We start from the raw sequence: 13,598 nt of genomic DNA, 5'->3' as shown, positions 1-13,598 counted from the left end.
AATGCGTCTTGATGGCGTTCTTTGTCTGCAGCCAGTCAGGACACGTCTGCATATGGCTTTTCAATGGATGTGTTCTTTGTGCTTGTGCAATAAGAACAGTCTTAGCAATGAAAAAATGTGTCCGCTCACGTGGTTTCTTGTGTACAGTGTGATGCACAGTGGAGCGATGTCTGAAGAACGGAAATTTGAACCTGGAAATTTGAAAGTCTGATGTTGTGCTGTAGTAAACAGTCAGAGGCATTCATGAGAATCGGCCCTCTGGGTTTTTGTGTTTGTTGCAACAAATCAGCAAAACAGATGTTAGTAAGTTTTTTTTTTTTTTTTAAAACCATAGCTGCATTTTAGTGGCGTCTTCATGGTTCTGTTTCATATAAGGTTTATGTACTCCGTTTAATCAGCTGAGGAAATCGCTTCCATATTTCCAGGTGACAAAAGCCCTCACAGAGTGCTTTTTAACGACATGTTGTTCATGCTTTGGCAGGTCTTAGTAAGAATTGTGAAATATTCACACAGGTACTTTTCCCTGCAGACTCAAAATGTGTATAATATGATGAAAAGGGAAAAAATGACTTCAGCTGTAGGTAATTTAGCCACACAACGCAAATTATATTCAATTTTGAGACACAATTTGCAGCACTTTGTGTCTATTCTGACTTGACCCACGCATGTGTCTCTGTTAAAGAGATATAGTCTCCTTTTCTAATGGAGTGGCAACATTGTGAAATCTAAGGCTGTTTGTGCTAGTCGACTATCTAACGTGAAATTGTTTTTCACGCTATCTTAGTATAAAATAAAAAAGCAGATTGTAATGCTTAGTTCAATTTTTATGAAAGGCCTGTTCTCCTCATATTCTGTCACTGTTGAACATTTCCAGGCAAAACTCACACGCTTCAGTCTAAATCCTGCTTAAAATGCAGATGATGTTGGTGTTGTTGCAGTTATTATGCTTTGACTGTTCTCGTGATGGAATCAGTGACTAAAAATTCGCAAGGAGAAATAGCCAGCAGGCAATTTCTTTGCTTGATGGGCACACGTGTTGGGGAGCTCTACAATAACACTTTCAGGGAAACAAATTATCCTCTGATGTTCTGATTCAGAAGCTATTAAATACAAAGACATTATTTTTGTCTTTGGTATAGTCAAGTTTTAGTTTCTAAGAATTTTCCATATGTGCGAAGCAGAAATCAGACTTTACTACGTTGCAGTCGAGCGGCGTTCTGCATGGACTGTTTTATGCCACCTGTGAATAGGCTCAGAGCAGATAGACTGCCACGCAGAACAAAGGCTGCGCCGGGCAGACAAACAATGATGTGATCAGGCAACGTGAAAATAAGCAGCTGGCTGGCATTGAAAAATGTTCACTGTGTAAATGGCATTTATCATTGTCCCTTTGTCCCTTTCTTACAGCGACTGTTAACATGTTTAATTTGCATGTTCAGTCTTTAAGTCTGCATTGTTCAAATGCAAACAGGAGCAAATTTAAGCCTGTCACATCCTGCTGTCAACCATAGAGGGAATCTGATTATTTGAACAGGGGTTGATTGAACCTTTCAGATCAACTACATGTCAGGTACTGCCCCCTAGTGGTAGTGATGGGCCATGTGCTAAGAGAGCAGACTTAATAAATCCATCAGTTCTGAAAAGAGCTAAAAATCATCAGTTAAGTCAATAAAAACGTCAAATTTAGTTGAATTGTTTTACACTTTTATTGAAAGTAACTGTGTTTTTCCTCCAGTTATCTAAAAAAAAAAGAAAAAAAAATCAAAACAAAAAATTCACTTTGCCATCACTGGAACATCACAAGGCCAAAACTGAGCTGTGTGCCAAAATCAACGGTTGAATTAAAAATTTTGTACAGTATAATGGTCAGTCTTTAAAAATAAAAACTGTTGACAAAGAAAAAGCCACAAGAACACTCAGGTGTGCATACTGTGTGTACATCTGTGTGAGTGTGTATGTGTACGCATGTATAATCTGTCAGACACACTCAAAAATGAGGACATGTATGTTTACTCCATAGGACCACCTGTTAAGATTACATTCTTGGGTTCAGTCTGAGTTTATCGGATCCTCTTCTGTTGGCGTGCGCGGTAGATGTCGTGTATGGGCGGAGCCACGGCTCCTTTGTCGTCCTCCTCATCGGAGTCTGCGTTAGGCCTCTTCAGTGACTTGGCAACAGCGTGGTTCTCCATGGATCCATTGCCCTCCCCTCCTGCATCGGGCTGTCTACCAGTGATCAGTTCTACAGCAGCATCAACAGCTGTGGAGACGTAAAACACGTTAGTAAAATGACAAATGGGGGGGGGGCAGTTTTGATGTCCTGAACAATAGATGGTAACACATTTTATGGGAATTCCTCTGGCAGCTGTCAAAATATTTCCCTCTGGACCAAAGTGTTCGTTTGACCAAATGTCTGACTGACGTTTCCATTACATGAGCCACGTTGCTCGCGTGCTTACAAACAGAAGTGGTCTGGATTCATGTTAGAGTGCTGACAAAAGCGACTTACTCTCAGGAAGTGTGCATCTCCTGAAACTTTCCATGAGCTCATCGACTTGAACAAAGGGACCCTGCAGCGAGAAACAACCACATACTCTGTGCAATCTAGTGGGAAGAAAACAGCATTTTTTGATTGAATATGAGCTTGGTGGTATTAAGCTGCTGCAACTCACAGTGAAGCACGTGGGCGGAGGGAGCAGCTTCATTAGGACAACAGCAGCTGGGGGGACTGGGAAAACTCCACCAGGGACTGGGTGTAAACCTGGAGCTGTGGGGAGGACCACAGGAGGCTAACATCAACGATGGATCCTTTAATGCATTAAGTACATGCAGAAGAGACGGCAACATGCATGTAAAGTCTAATGCTCTGACATGGGCAGTTACAGGTTACGTACGGGCGAGGTGCCGCGGCTGGAAGGGGATCATCTGATTGGTGTCAGGTTTGGGGTACTCGGGTTTACGGTCGGCTTCATCCTTAAGTGTGGGCGCAGAGGGCGCCACCACAGTCTCTGGGAGCAGTGCTGCCAGTTTGGCACGAGACACATCCTGCAAACACACAGTGGAAACTGTTTAAATACACAGCACGTTGACAGAAGAGCCTGATCTGTTCAAAGAAAGAGATTGCACTGGAGAAAATACACACCTTGTATCCAAGGGCCTTGAGCTCACTGGCAGAGCACGGATACAGGTCCATGAACTTGTATCTATCTACAAGCAAGGCTGTTTCTTTGCCCTCGTACTCGTCCTTGAAAGCAGTGAATCGCCTGCGCTCCACCTTCAGAATACTGGCCAGGTCTCCTATGTTGCTCTCAAACGCCAGGAACCGAGCCCAGATCTCACTGAAGAAAAGCAAACACCAACAAACATCGCCAGGTCAGAGGCGTGGATAATTACATCGCTTGCATGCATGCAGCTTAAATCCACACTGGACATTACCCTGACTTTTCTGGTGACAGGCTTCCTGAGGTGAGGACACGTTCAAACAAAACCCTGGTGTTGTTATCCTCTGGAGAGAGAGAGGGGTGGCAGAGGAAGGAAAAACAGGGTCACACATCTATTTTCCATCGCTGTGACAAAAGATGAGAAATCTTTCATTTTCTCACAGCTGATAGCAGGACATCACTAATTAAAGACTTAAAGATTTCCTGTATTCTGTGCCTTAGCTCTGCATTTGATTAGGTGGAACCTACCGTTAAGGTGTGAGAGGTAATCGATGTATGCCAGTATGTACTCTGGAATGTCGCCATACTTCTTCAAACCAAGCTCAAAAATCTTGAAGGCCACCGATTTATCCTGCGTGGGAGGAAGAAACGAGTTGAGAAAAAAAGGATTGGACACCGTACGCATACGAAACATGTGATGGCGTGTACTTACCTTGCTGCAGTAGTACTCCATCAGTGCCGCTGTCACGTACACATGGTGACGCGTGCGAAGGTCCTCTCTGGCCTTTTTGAAGATGGTGCGACCTGATTTGATCCCCTCTGCCCTCCTGGCAAACTTCATGTACTGAATGTAGACCAGTGTGGGGTCAATGTCCTCAATGGCCAGCAGCTTATTATAGATGCTGTGGACCTTCTCGTACTTCATGCGACTCTGTGAGGAAAGCAAACGATATACGGTGATGTGCCTCTCACTGTGCTGATTGAGATCCACGCTGAGTAAGCTGCTGGACACTCACTTCCTCATAGTCAGCAAATGAAAAGTACAGAAGCATGTTCTTCTTCAGAAGAGTCCCAATGGCACGTTCATAGATGTTAGCTGCCTCATCACTGAACAGCTTGGAGTTATTCATATCCTGAGAGGAAAAAAAAAAAAGAAAGTTAGAGGGTTTGAGCTGAAGTTGAGTTTCAGAGTGTGAAAGGTTTCATCTCTTACCCCCTTCTCTGCCAGCAGTTTGCTGGACTGCTCCAGGTACTGTGCTGCCTCGTACCATATGTCGGGATGGTGGCCCAGCACCAGCAAGCACTGCTCATAGGCAAACATCACTGCAACACAGGACACAGAGAGGCAACTGACTACAATTTATAACATACAGAATCCTTGCAGCCCAACTATGAGCGAGCAAGAAAGCGCCAATCTGCGCCCTCTAGTGGCTGCTGCTCTAAAGGAGAAAAATCTCCAAACATTATGTATCTCCACTGATTGGTGTTCAAAAAATGACAAACCAGCATGATCACTGGAATCAGTGGATTTACAGAGTAACACAAATAGTCACCTCTCTTTGTGATGAGGGTCTGGTCTTCTGTGCGTAATGGGTTGCTTTTTTCCCACTGGATGTATTTCTTCCACATTTCCACCTGCTGGGCTTCCTGAGGGGAGTTCTGGGGCGGTACAGAGGGCGCGTTCCTGTCCAACCCCTTCATCACAGTCTCATACTCCTGAAACCACACAACAATCCAGATTAGTTTACAAAGAAAGCCTGACTTTCAATATACAACCCCGGTTTCAAAAAGGTTGGGATGCTGTGTGAAATAAAGACAATATATTTAATGTTTGACCTCATCAACTTCACTGACTTTTGTAAATAAATGTTTGATGCAGCAACATGTTTCAAACAAGTTGGGACAGGAGCAGACTGGGAAAGTTCATCTCAGTTGTAAATGATTATTTTCTGCTTGTAATGATGTTTTGAATGAGTCAGTGTTGTACAGCACAAGCATTCAGAACAGTGCACATTTGTGACACTTCTCTCACCTTTGCCACTCTCCTGGCATTCATGTAGTCTCTACTTCGGTCCTCAATCATCTTTTTGGCCAAGTGCACGTTGATTCCCTGTGTGTGAAATGAACAAAGTCAGTCTTTTACCAGTTAAAACTCTGTATGTGCAAACATAAAGCATGTGAGAAGACAGATGAGCCCTGTGTGGGTCACTCGCCTCCTCATATTTGCTGTAATCTCTCCAGAGCTGCTCAATGTTGATCATGGGGTTCACACAGCCTCTCTGGTACACCCTCCGTACTGCAGTGATCCGTTGGTTCTCTGCATAGGAGCCCACAGCCTCACTAGTGGAGCACAAAACATAAATGTCAGCATTAAAAAGTTGGCTAACACAGTTCGAGTCTCGCAGTACTGCAGGAGAAAAAAAAACACGCTTACACTCCTTTGAGGAAGTTGATGTAGTCCACCCAAATCTGGGAGAGAGAGAAGCTGTTAGATGACCGTAGTTAACTTTATACACACAGGTAAAAATACACACATCAGATCTGAGTACCTGATAGGACATAATCTCCATGCCGATTTTATCCAGGGCAAAGTCATACGCCTGGGCCATCTTCTCTCTGAGGGCGAGAGCATAAACGTTTGAAGTCAAATGTGTTTGACAGGAAGGCAGTATGTCAGCCTGCTTCATCCAACGACACAGCGTGTTCTCTCACTTGTAGCTGGGCAGCTTCCCTTTGGTCTCGCGGACATATGAGAGGTAGCATTTCCACAGGTCGATGTGCAAGACTTTCATTAGGCATCTCTGAAACAACTAGAGGCAAGAACACAGACGGTGACATAACTGGAACAAACAGACAGTTTACACATCCTGTTTACATTCCACAACACAAACACCCATCTTCAGTGTTTCATTGGTTCGGTTTTATAAACCCATGCCCAAACTAACATGCTGATCCAGAGTGGGATTTCCTATGTAGGAGGATTACCAACGCACTCAGGGAAACCCAGAAAAGCGCTTTTTACTTCAGGCCATATGCCAGATTTGGGGGAGTTCCAGCAGTAAACCGGCTTCATTAGACAGATCTCAGATGTGGCCTACATTTCAGTGAGCTCCTCCAGACTCAGAGGAAAACACCAGAGTGTGTCTGAGGGATACACACGTCTTGATGTGTCGAACTGACATTCAGGCAAATAACTGAACAGGATGGGCTCACATCATTTATTAAACTTGGAAAACAAGTGACAGACAACACACCAGCTCCAAACCAATGAAGAAATTGACGGTACAATCTTAAGATGAAGACTGAACTGATTCCATTTAGATTAAAACCAGGTTTATATATAAAAATGTGTTACCAACATAGAAATGAAACAAGAAATATTCCTTTTTTAAACAAAGGAGTGGTAGAGCAAACTAGGTAGTGAGCCAGTATGCAGGAAAATCAACTCACACCTCGAAGAAGCACCGTTCATTTTTTAAAAAATAAACATTTTCTGTGTTAAGAGCAAAATTATCTCTCAAATGTATGTTTTAGATGCCTTCTAATGCAAAATAAAAGATTTGACACTATAACAGACCATTTTCTGGTGGAAATCACAAAAGCACGTGTCAGAAGACCCTTCCCACATACCAGAATGTCACATTTGGCAGCTTTCGTGTGTGTGATGGACACTTACCTTTTCTACTTTGTCATAGTTTTTAGCCTTGATCTGCAAATAAGAGTGTAAATGCAATATTAATTCAAACGTCTCCTCGACTGTAATGGCTTTCAGGAAACATGCATTCATGCAAATGTGACCACACACACACAAACACTGATCAACATTATCAAAAAAAAAAACATCATTAAAGATCAACAAAGTGAAATTCACACAAGAATGACAAACTACTTTTAAAAAGGGGTTTATTTGCTTTTTGCGCCACATAACCCACAAAACTCCAGTTACCAGAAAAAAAATGTACAGAAAAGATAATCAAAAATCTTCTGAACGCAGCTTTTAAATAGTAAGTTTCAAATATTGAAAAGGTGCTCTGAATCTGAGACTCAGAATCGGCCACTTTAAGAAACATGTTCCCCTCACAGCCTTGGGGTGAGTGTGTTCCCTTGTTAAACATTTCATAATGAATTTCATGATGCTGACTGTTGAAACAAGACTCACAGCTCCATCTAGTACAGACTGTTGTTTCTGTGGTATTAGCACCTCAGGCCTGTGTGGGTAGACTGATCCTATCCCATTGTGTTTATATTAATAAAAAACAGAATTAAACCAGCCTAGGAGTAAGTAAGAGGAGTGGGGCCTCTGTAAGTAAAAAGTTAGTGAAGAGGTTAAACTAACAGAGCGCAGGTTTAGGTTTAAAGGCACGTCTGCACAATGAGGCTCACAGAATTCTAACATTAATATTCTCGCGACATGACTGAGTGAATCCCACGCACTCAGGTTTGTTTGGTGCCCTGCTGAGGCTGGATTTATCTGGAGAGGGTCCTGCGGTCTGTTAGCGGAGACCTATTCCATTAACAACAACTATTACGCCCCTGGTTTTGATCCCCCCTTGTGTCCTCTCACCCCTCAACGTAAGGCCCAAAAAACAAGTATTTATCTGCACTGGAATGTACAAATGGTACATGATATATAATGGAAAATATGACATTTAACAACTCAAGATGAGAAGTCTGAGCGATTTATATAATGTGATTCAAAATGTCACAGAGAACTGGCCAAATTAATCTCTCATAAAGGGCATAAAAGCATTCAAATTTAGGACAACCTCGACCACTGGACCCTTACAAAAGACACAGTTTCTAGGAAAATAATTTCTTTAAGCTGGCTCTTTGTAAAATTGTACAATAAAGGCCAGCTGCAGTTTAGAGTGCCTTTAGGGTGCCTTCCCAAAAAAGACTGACCTACATTACTTGCTCGTTCCAGGCACTGAAACAGCACATCTGACACACTAAGCTTTTCACCTTCATTACAAAAGAGACCAAGCAACAGCAAATTTCTCGTGTTAGAAGAGACAAGAGATGTAGTGTTTGAAGATGCATCTCCTGATGAAAAGGTTTATTTTTAGCCAAGAAATCACACTGAATATATAATGCAATGTCACAGATATACAATCTGGAATATACTGTTTTGAGCTTTTCAGGGTTTAAAACACTTGTTACAAGTGAAGGTGTAAACTTGTATCATCTCCCAGTATCACTCAAATCTGAGTCTTTACTACAACTGATGCAAATCCAAGACCTGTTTTCATGTGCTACTGCTGAAACAGATGAGCTATATAATGCCAATCAGTCAGCCTGCAATCATGGTAGAATCTGCTGGTGAGATCCTAAATGGTCCCCCTGAAGGGCAGCTTGACTGCACCTCCACAGGCTGCTTTAAGGTGGTGTCCTGAAGTAGCTGCTTACATAACAGCCTGAAAAAGACCTCACTAAAGATCACTGCCAGAAAAACATCCACAAGACACCTTCAAACACACCATCCATCTACTTTAATATGAGAAAGGGAAGTCTACGGAGGAAAATTCAAGAATAAAACCTAAACTTGGAACCAACCATACTATAAGTGTACTTTAATTTGTTCAATCTAATTTTTACAGTACTGAATACTCATATATTTCTGCATTGCAATTAACAACCGCGCACTAATTCCACAATTCAGCTTTAGATGCACAGAACAGGAAATGAAACTTGAGGCTGATTTGATTTGTGGTTTTTTTTTTTTTTTTTTTTTGCTCTTGCTGGCTTCTCCCTCAAGATAAATACTACTTTTTAGGATACTACTCATGCTGTTTTTTCCCCTTAATGACAAAGTGTATCCTGAAATAGCCTCAAAAACTGACAGACGGGAGAAGCTGGCCTAAATATGCACTTCTCTCACACCGCAAGTTACTGCAGGTTTTTAAACATATTATCAGGTCAAAATAAAATTCAACCATGAAGTGCAGCATTGTGTCAGACAACATGGGCTAGCAACCTTCACTCAAGGGTATATTTTCTCATACTCTGTGGGCTTGTCACCTAATGCAACGTGTGACCTAATCCTGATAGAGCTGGAGAGGGCTCTAGCTCTGGATCTAGAGAGGGCTTTGGAATCAAACAGACTTTGTATGATTTGCCTACAGTGCAACTATTAAAAATGAGGTCTACATAAACTCAGGGAAGCACAAGCACGAGGATACACTGTGTCTTTTAATGAGAATTTGTATTCTATGAAGAATTTCACAAAAGTGGATTTGTACAGCCATGAAGGTTTCAAGTTGGATCAGTGAATTTTAACAAAGGAGGGAAAGTAAGAGCTCACCCACATACTTACCAAACAAGGTAGGTGTCTTTATTCTATGAGTTACAAAGGAGCTGTGAGCTACTGACATATACTGCCAATGCATGCCCTGGACTAAAATTGTAATTTTAGAACCTCACTGTCTGTTTTTAATAAATAAAATGTTGCGCTAATTCAAACGTCTAGTCTCATTTCAGCAAATAGAAAGCTACATGGTAATATGCCAAACTGGTATCTTTGGTTGTTTCAGGCTGAGTTGTGGTTTTAAGTTCAACAGGGAGAGCTGTTGGCCAAATAATGGGGGTGGGGGGGTGAAGTTATAACTTTGATGATAATTTCATTGTTTGTGATTGGCCTAATGAGCTTGGCTTAAAGTTTTTTCTGAGCGTGTCTATTTGGTAGGAACCTAAAAAAAACACACTACTAAAACTCTAAGACTAAAGCAAACACTTCTCCATCACACTTAAATACACTAACCTAGTCACTTCACTATTAAACAAAAGCTTAATTAGTGCATTTTCTTAACTTTAGTTGCAAATGTTAACACTGATTTAACATACTGTTAAATCTAACCTGTATGAAAGGTTTCATTTCATTAAATAGTTTAATCATTAGTTCCTTTCAAACAATTCCTTACACTAACTGTTTGCCACCTATAAATGTACTTGCTTGTTTCTCAAATAAAGCTTTGGTGATGCTGGAATTTTTAAATTTACTTCAGTTTCCTGTGTGTGATCTCCTGCTTTTAAATCCACAAATCAAACATTCCTAGTAGCTGGAGTCACCATTCTGCTCTGCTTTTTTATGTTGCTGCTGGCTGTAATCTCTGTTAGAAGGGGTAATATGTTAGTAGTGTGGAGGCTGACACGAATGCTTTCCTGGCACGAGTACAGTTAGTGCCATCTGTAGGCTTGACTAAATTATTTAATGACTGCTCCTGGGAAGCATAGTCCATTTGGAAAAGGCAGCACCATGTTCTTTCTCCAGTTCCTAACATATATATAGTATATATGTCTATGTTATGCAATATCACTCCAGGCCCTTCCTTGCACTGGGTAATCTGAGTAGGTGAAGACTGGGGTGAAGGTATGGGGAATGGGAGGCGGCAGGCGTAGCTTCACTCAGGGGAGATACTCCACAACAACAAACCACAACCACTACAACCTCAACATACACCAACATTCAGTTCACAGCAGTGAGGTAATCATTTACCAGAACTACACAATGGACTTTGAACTCAGTTATGATGCTTGAAAATGCTGTGCAACTTTGTGCAAGCAGTGTGTTTAACGTCAGTTGCAGTAGTGGTCTGCAGAAGTGGAGGGCACCAGAAAATGCACTTCACCAGGTTAGCAAAAAATGGCTATGTGCAAGGGAAAATGAACCAGCATATCAGTAGCTGACTGCATAACAGCAAAGCCTGCTGATGGCAACAAGGTAAATGGGTCACTGGTCATATATTTTTTTTGAGGAGCTGGGGAGAAATGTCTCAAGGAAAAAATGGGCCACACAATCAAAATATTTGTTTATAAAATTACCCGAAAGAAATGACACAGGAGGCAATAAATTGACACGACAAGTGAATAAAAGGCTAATGCACTCCAATACCATTAAAATAGTTTTAATACTGTTGCAGACCAAACATGCAACAAATGCACTTTACCCCATTTAAATACGACGCAGAGAATATGTTTTTTTTTTTTTTTAAATCCTGGGAACATTAGAATTTTCTGAAAAAGAAATGGTTAGCGCTAATTTCCCCTTTTGTGTTTAAAGGCACAATTCTTCATGAGTCCAGCTAGAGCCTGATAAACTAAAAGTGTATTACATCATTCTACATCTATGTTCAATCCAGGTCCTTCATTGTGCAGGATATTCTTAAGCAGGTAGATGCTCTACACAGTCAAAATGTCTTATTTATTACTCTTTTGACGCTAAACATAAAGAAAGTAAGCAGGCCTGGTGATTCAGAACAAGAATTGTGACTTTAAACATCACTGAAGACATTTTGTTTGTGTGAAAATCACGTTGTTGATCATGTTAGGAAAAACTCCCAGCCATGCACACTAAAGAAAAGAAAGAGTATTAACCTCAGCTTCAATGAACAGTTTCCAGAATCGGCCAGAACTTGGGAACTGTGTGACAAGTCGCTCGTATGTCTTCCTTGCTTTATCTATGGGTTGGTTCTAAAGGAAGAGAATGCATTTACATTCCACACTATTTAACATATGAAGAAGCAATCTTGAGGAAAAAAGATGAGGTGCTTTGTATTTTAACAGTGCATAACCCCTGACCCGCTATACCCGCCACCCGATTCCCCCGTTTGCTTAACCCCAGTAATGCAACTCTGTGTCACTAAACCTGTGCTTCTCGAATCAGAATGCTCCACGCGTCAAGGTCATATGGGTTTTCTTCCAACTTCTTCTCTGCCTTCTTCACCTTCTCCGGAATATACTCTGCAGCAGCCTGCAAGACAACACAAATGGCAAGGGACAGAAGGGTTACCCTGCTGAACAAACTTTTGGCATAGTGATTACTCTAGGTGCCCACAGCTGGAGAGGGCCAACATAATGCTAATACTCAGGATTATTATTTATGGATGGGTTAAATATTGAAAAAATAGATTGACTGACTTCTTGGCCGCGCCCCTGCAGTATGTGTTACATCGATAAAGAACATCGGCCTTGCGGCTATTTGTTAAGTAGCTAGATCAAGTCACACACATTAAACACCGTTTTTCCACTAACTAGCTAGGTCTTTGAAGCTGGCACCACTGAAAAGCATCCATACCAGCACCGTGTAAAAGGCAGTATCAGTAACGCTGTCTAACAAGAAAGTAGTTGTTTGTTACAAGTTATGCTAAGGTAGCTCAGCGCGTAAAAAAAATGGTCAACCAGCAGCGACGATGCTACAGTCAATATGGCGTACGGCGGGCTAAACTTGCAGCTTTACGCCAAACTCCTACATATCATTGCTGTCTACGCAATGGTCAATGCTAGCTAATACTAACTTATACAAAGTCATGGCGCCGTGCATGTAATGTTACTGTAGCAAAATTTACGTGTTAACATTATCCAAGAATAACACAAGAGTCGAATTATGCTAACGTTTCAGTTAGGGTTAGCTTGTCCCTCACCAGAACTGCATGTAGCGTTAGCTAACTGACCTGGTCGGCTGTTCCCTCGGTGGACATGGCTGGAGGAGTAACCTAGGTTAGAAATGTTATATCAATGGGATCAACGTTCAAATAATAACGTGATGGCAATTTTAAAAACGACTAAGTCATCGGCATAGCTTCAATACGGTCGATCACATTCCCCTCGAGGAACTGCCTAGCTTTTCAGTTGCTGCCCAACATCTCAAAATGGCGTGGAAGCTGTGTTCCGCTCCGCCAGTAGCAACAACAATAGTACTTCCGGCGCGAATTCTTCAAAATAAAATGCCAATATCCACAAAAGCTTATTCGACTGAAACGCCTTAAATGTGTACGGTGAGAGCGCAAGTTACAATATGTGTTGCAATATTAAACAACAACCGGAGTTACCTATTACTTAAATCAGCCTCATGTGGTGATTTTTCGAATTTGCGAGCAAAGGATATAATGTTTCCTGGATGTTTTTTTTTTAAATTCTATCTTATGTACAGCGCTTCTTTGCCTTATGTTCATGAGTAACATAAAAAATAAATAAACGCACTGTGTAAAAACAGTGGCATAATGTGTATGCATTACAAGTAGGCGCTTTAGTTGACTCATCCGCAACTGCAAACCAAGTTTAGAATTTTGGCCTATAGGTGGCTTCTCCCAGTGACCATTAGAAAAACACGGATCTTTACATTGGTACCACCCATTAACCTCCTATTCGTAAGGTATGTATGTATGTATGTATGTATGTATGTATGTATGTATGTATGTATGTATGTATGTATGTATGTATGTATGTATGTATGTATGTAGGACCCAACATAGTTTTATTACCGTGACAAAAATCACAAAAACATCAATCAGCAATAACACAACAAAGGCTCGTTGTATACAGCACGATGCTGGCCACCTTGCTGGCCAGTAGGGGGAGACAAACGATAGCCGTTTTTTCTTCCCCGCGCCGTAAGCGCGCGCTTGTGTGTTCCTGGCCAACAATTCGAGATAGACCAGAGCA

At 41.5% G+C, this 13,598-nt stretch overlaps 1 protein-coding gene across 1 annotated transcript; it reads right to left on the bottom strand.

The window, feature by feature from the left end:
- Window positions 1-1,685: 1,685 nt before the first annotated feature.
- cstf3 (cleavage stimulation factor, 3' pre-RNA, subunit 3) lies at window positions 1,686-12,837 on the bottom strand. The gene is made up of 20 exons (XM_070963224.1): window positions 12,608-12,837; window positions 11,803-11,907; window positions 11,532-11,627; window positions 6,838-6,870; window positions 5,874-5,971; window positions 5,711-5,777; window positions 5,596-5,630; window positions 5,375-5,501; window positions 5,194-5,271; window positions 4,715-4,877; window positions 4,375-4,484; window positions 4,178-4,294; window positions 3,874-4,092; window positions 3,690-3,792; window positions 3,436-3,505; window positions 3,143-3,338; window positions 2,895-3,045; window positions 2,673-2,767; window positions 2,510-2,570; window positions 1,686-2,260 (listed from the first exon to the last, which is right to left on the bottom strand). The coding sequence occupies exons 1-20, from the start codon at window positions 12,632-12,634 to the stop codon at window positions 2,061-2,063; spliced, it is 2,151 nt and encodes a 716-aa protein (XP_070819325.1). The 5' UTR covers window positions 12,635-12,837; the 3' UTR covers window positions 1,686-2,060.
- Between the last annotated feature and the right edge of the window lie 761 nt (window positions 12,838-13,598).

Source organism: Chaetodon trifascialis, chromosome 1 (assembly GCF_039877785.1).
Source record: "Chaetodon trifascialis isolate fChaTrf1 chromosome 1, fChaTrf1.hap1, whole genome shotgun sequence".
NCBI lineage: Eukaryota > Metazoa > Chordata > Actinopteri > Chaetodontiformes > Chaetodontidae > Chaetodon > Chaetodon trifascialis.
The sequence above is the reverse complement of the archived record's forward strand: the minus strand, read 5'-3'. Positions and strand labels throughout refer to the sequence as shown.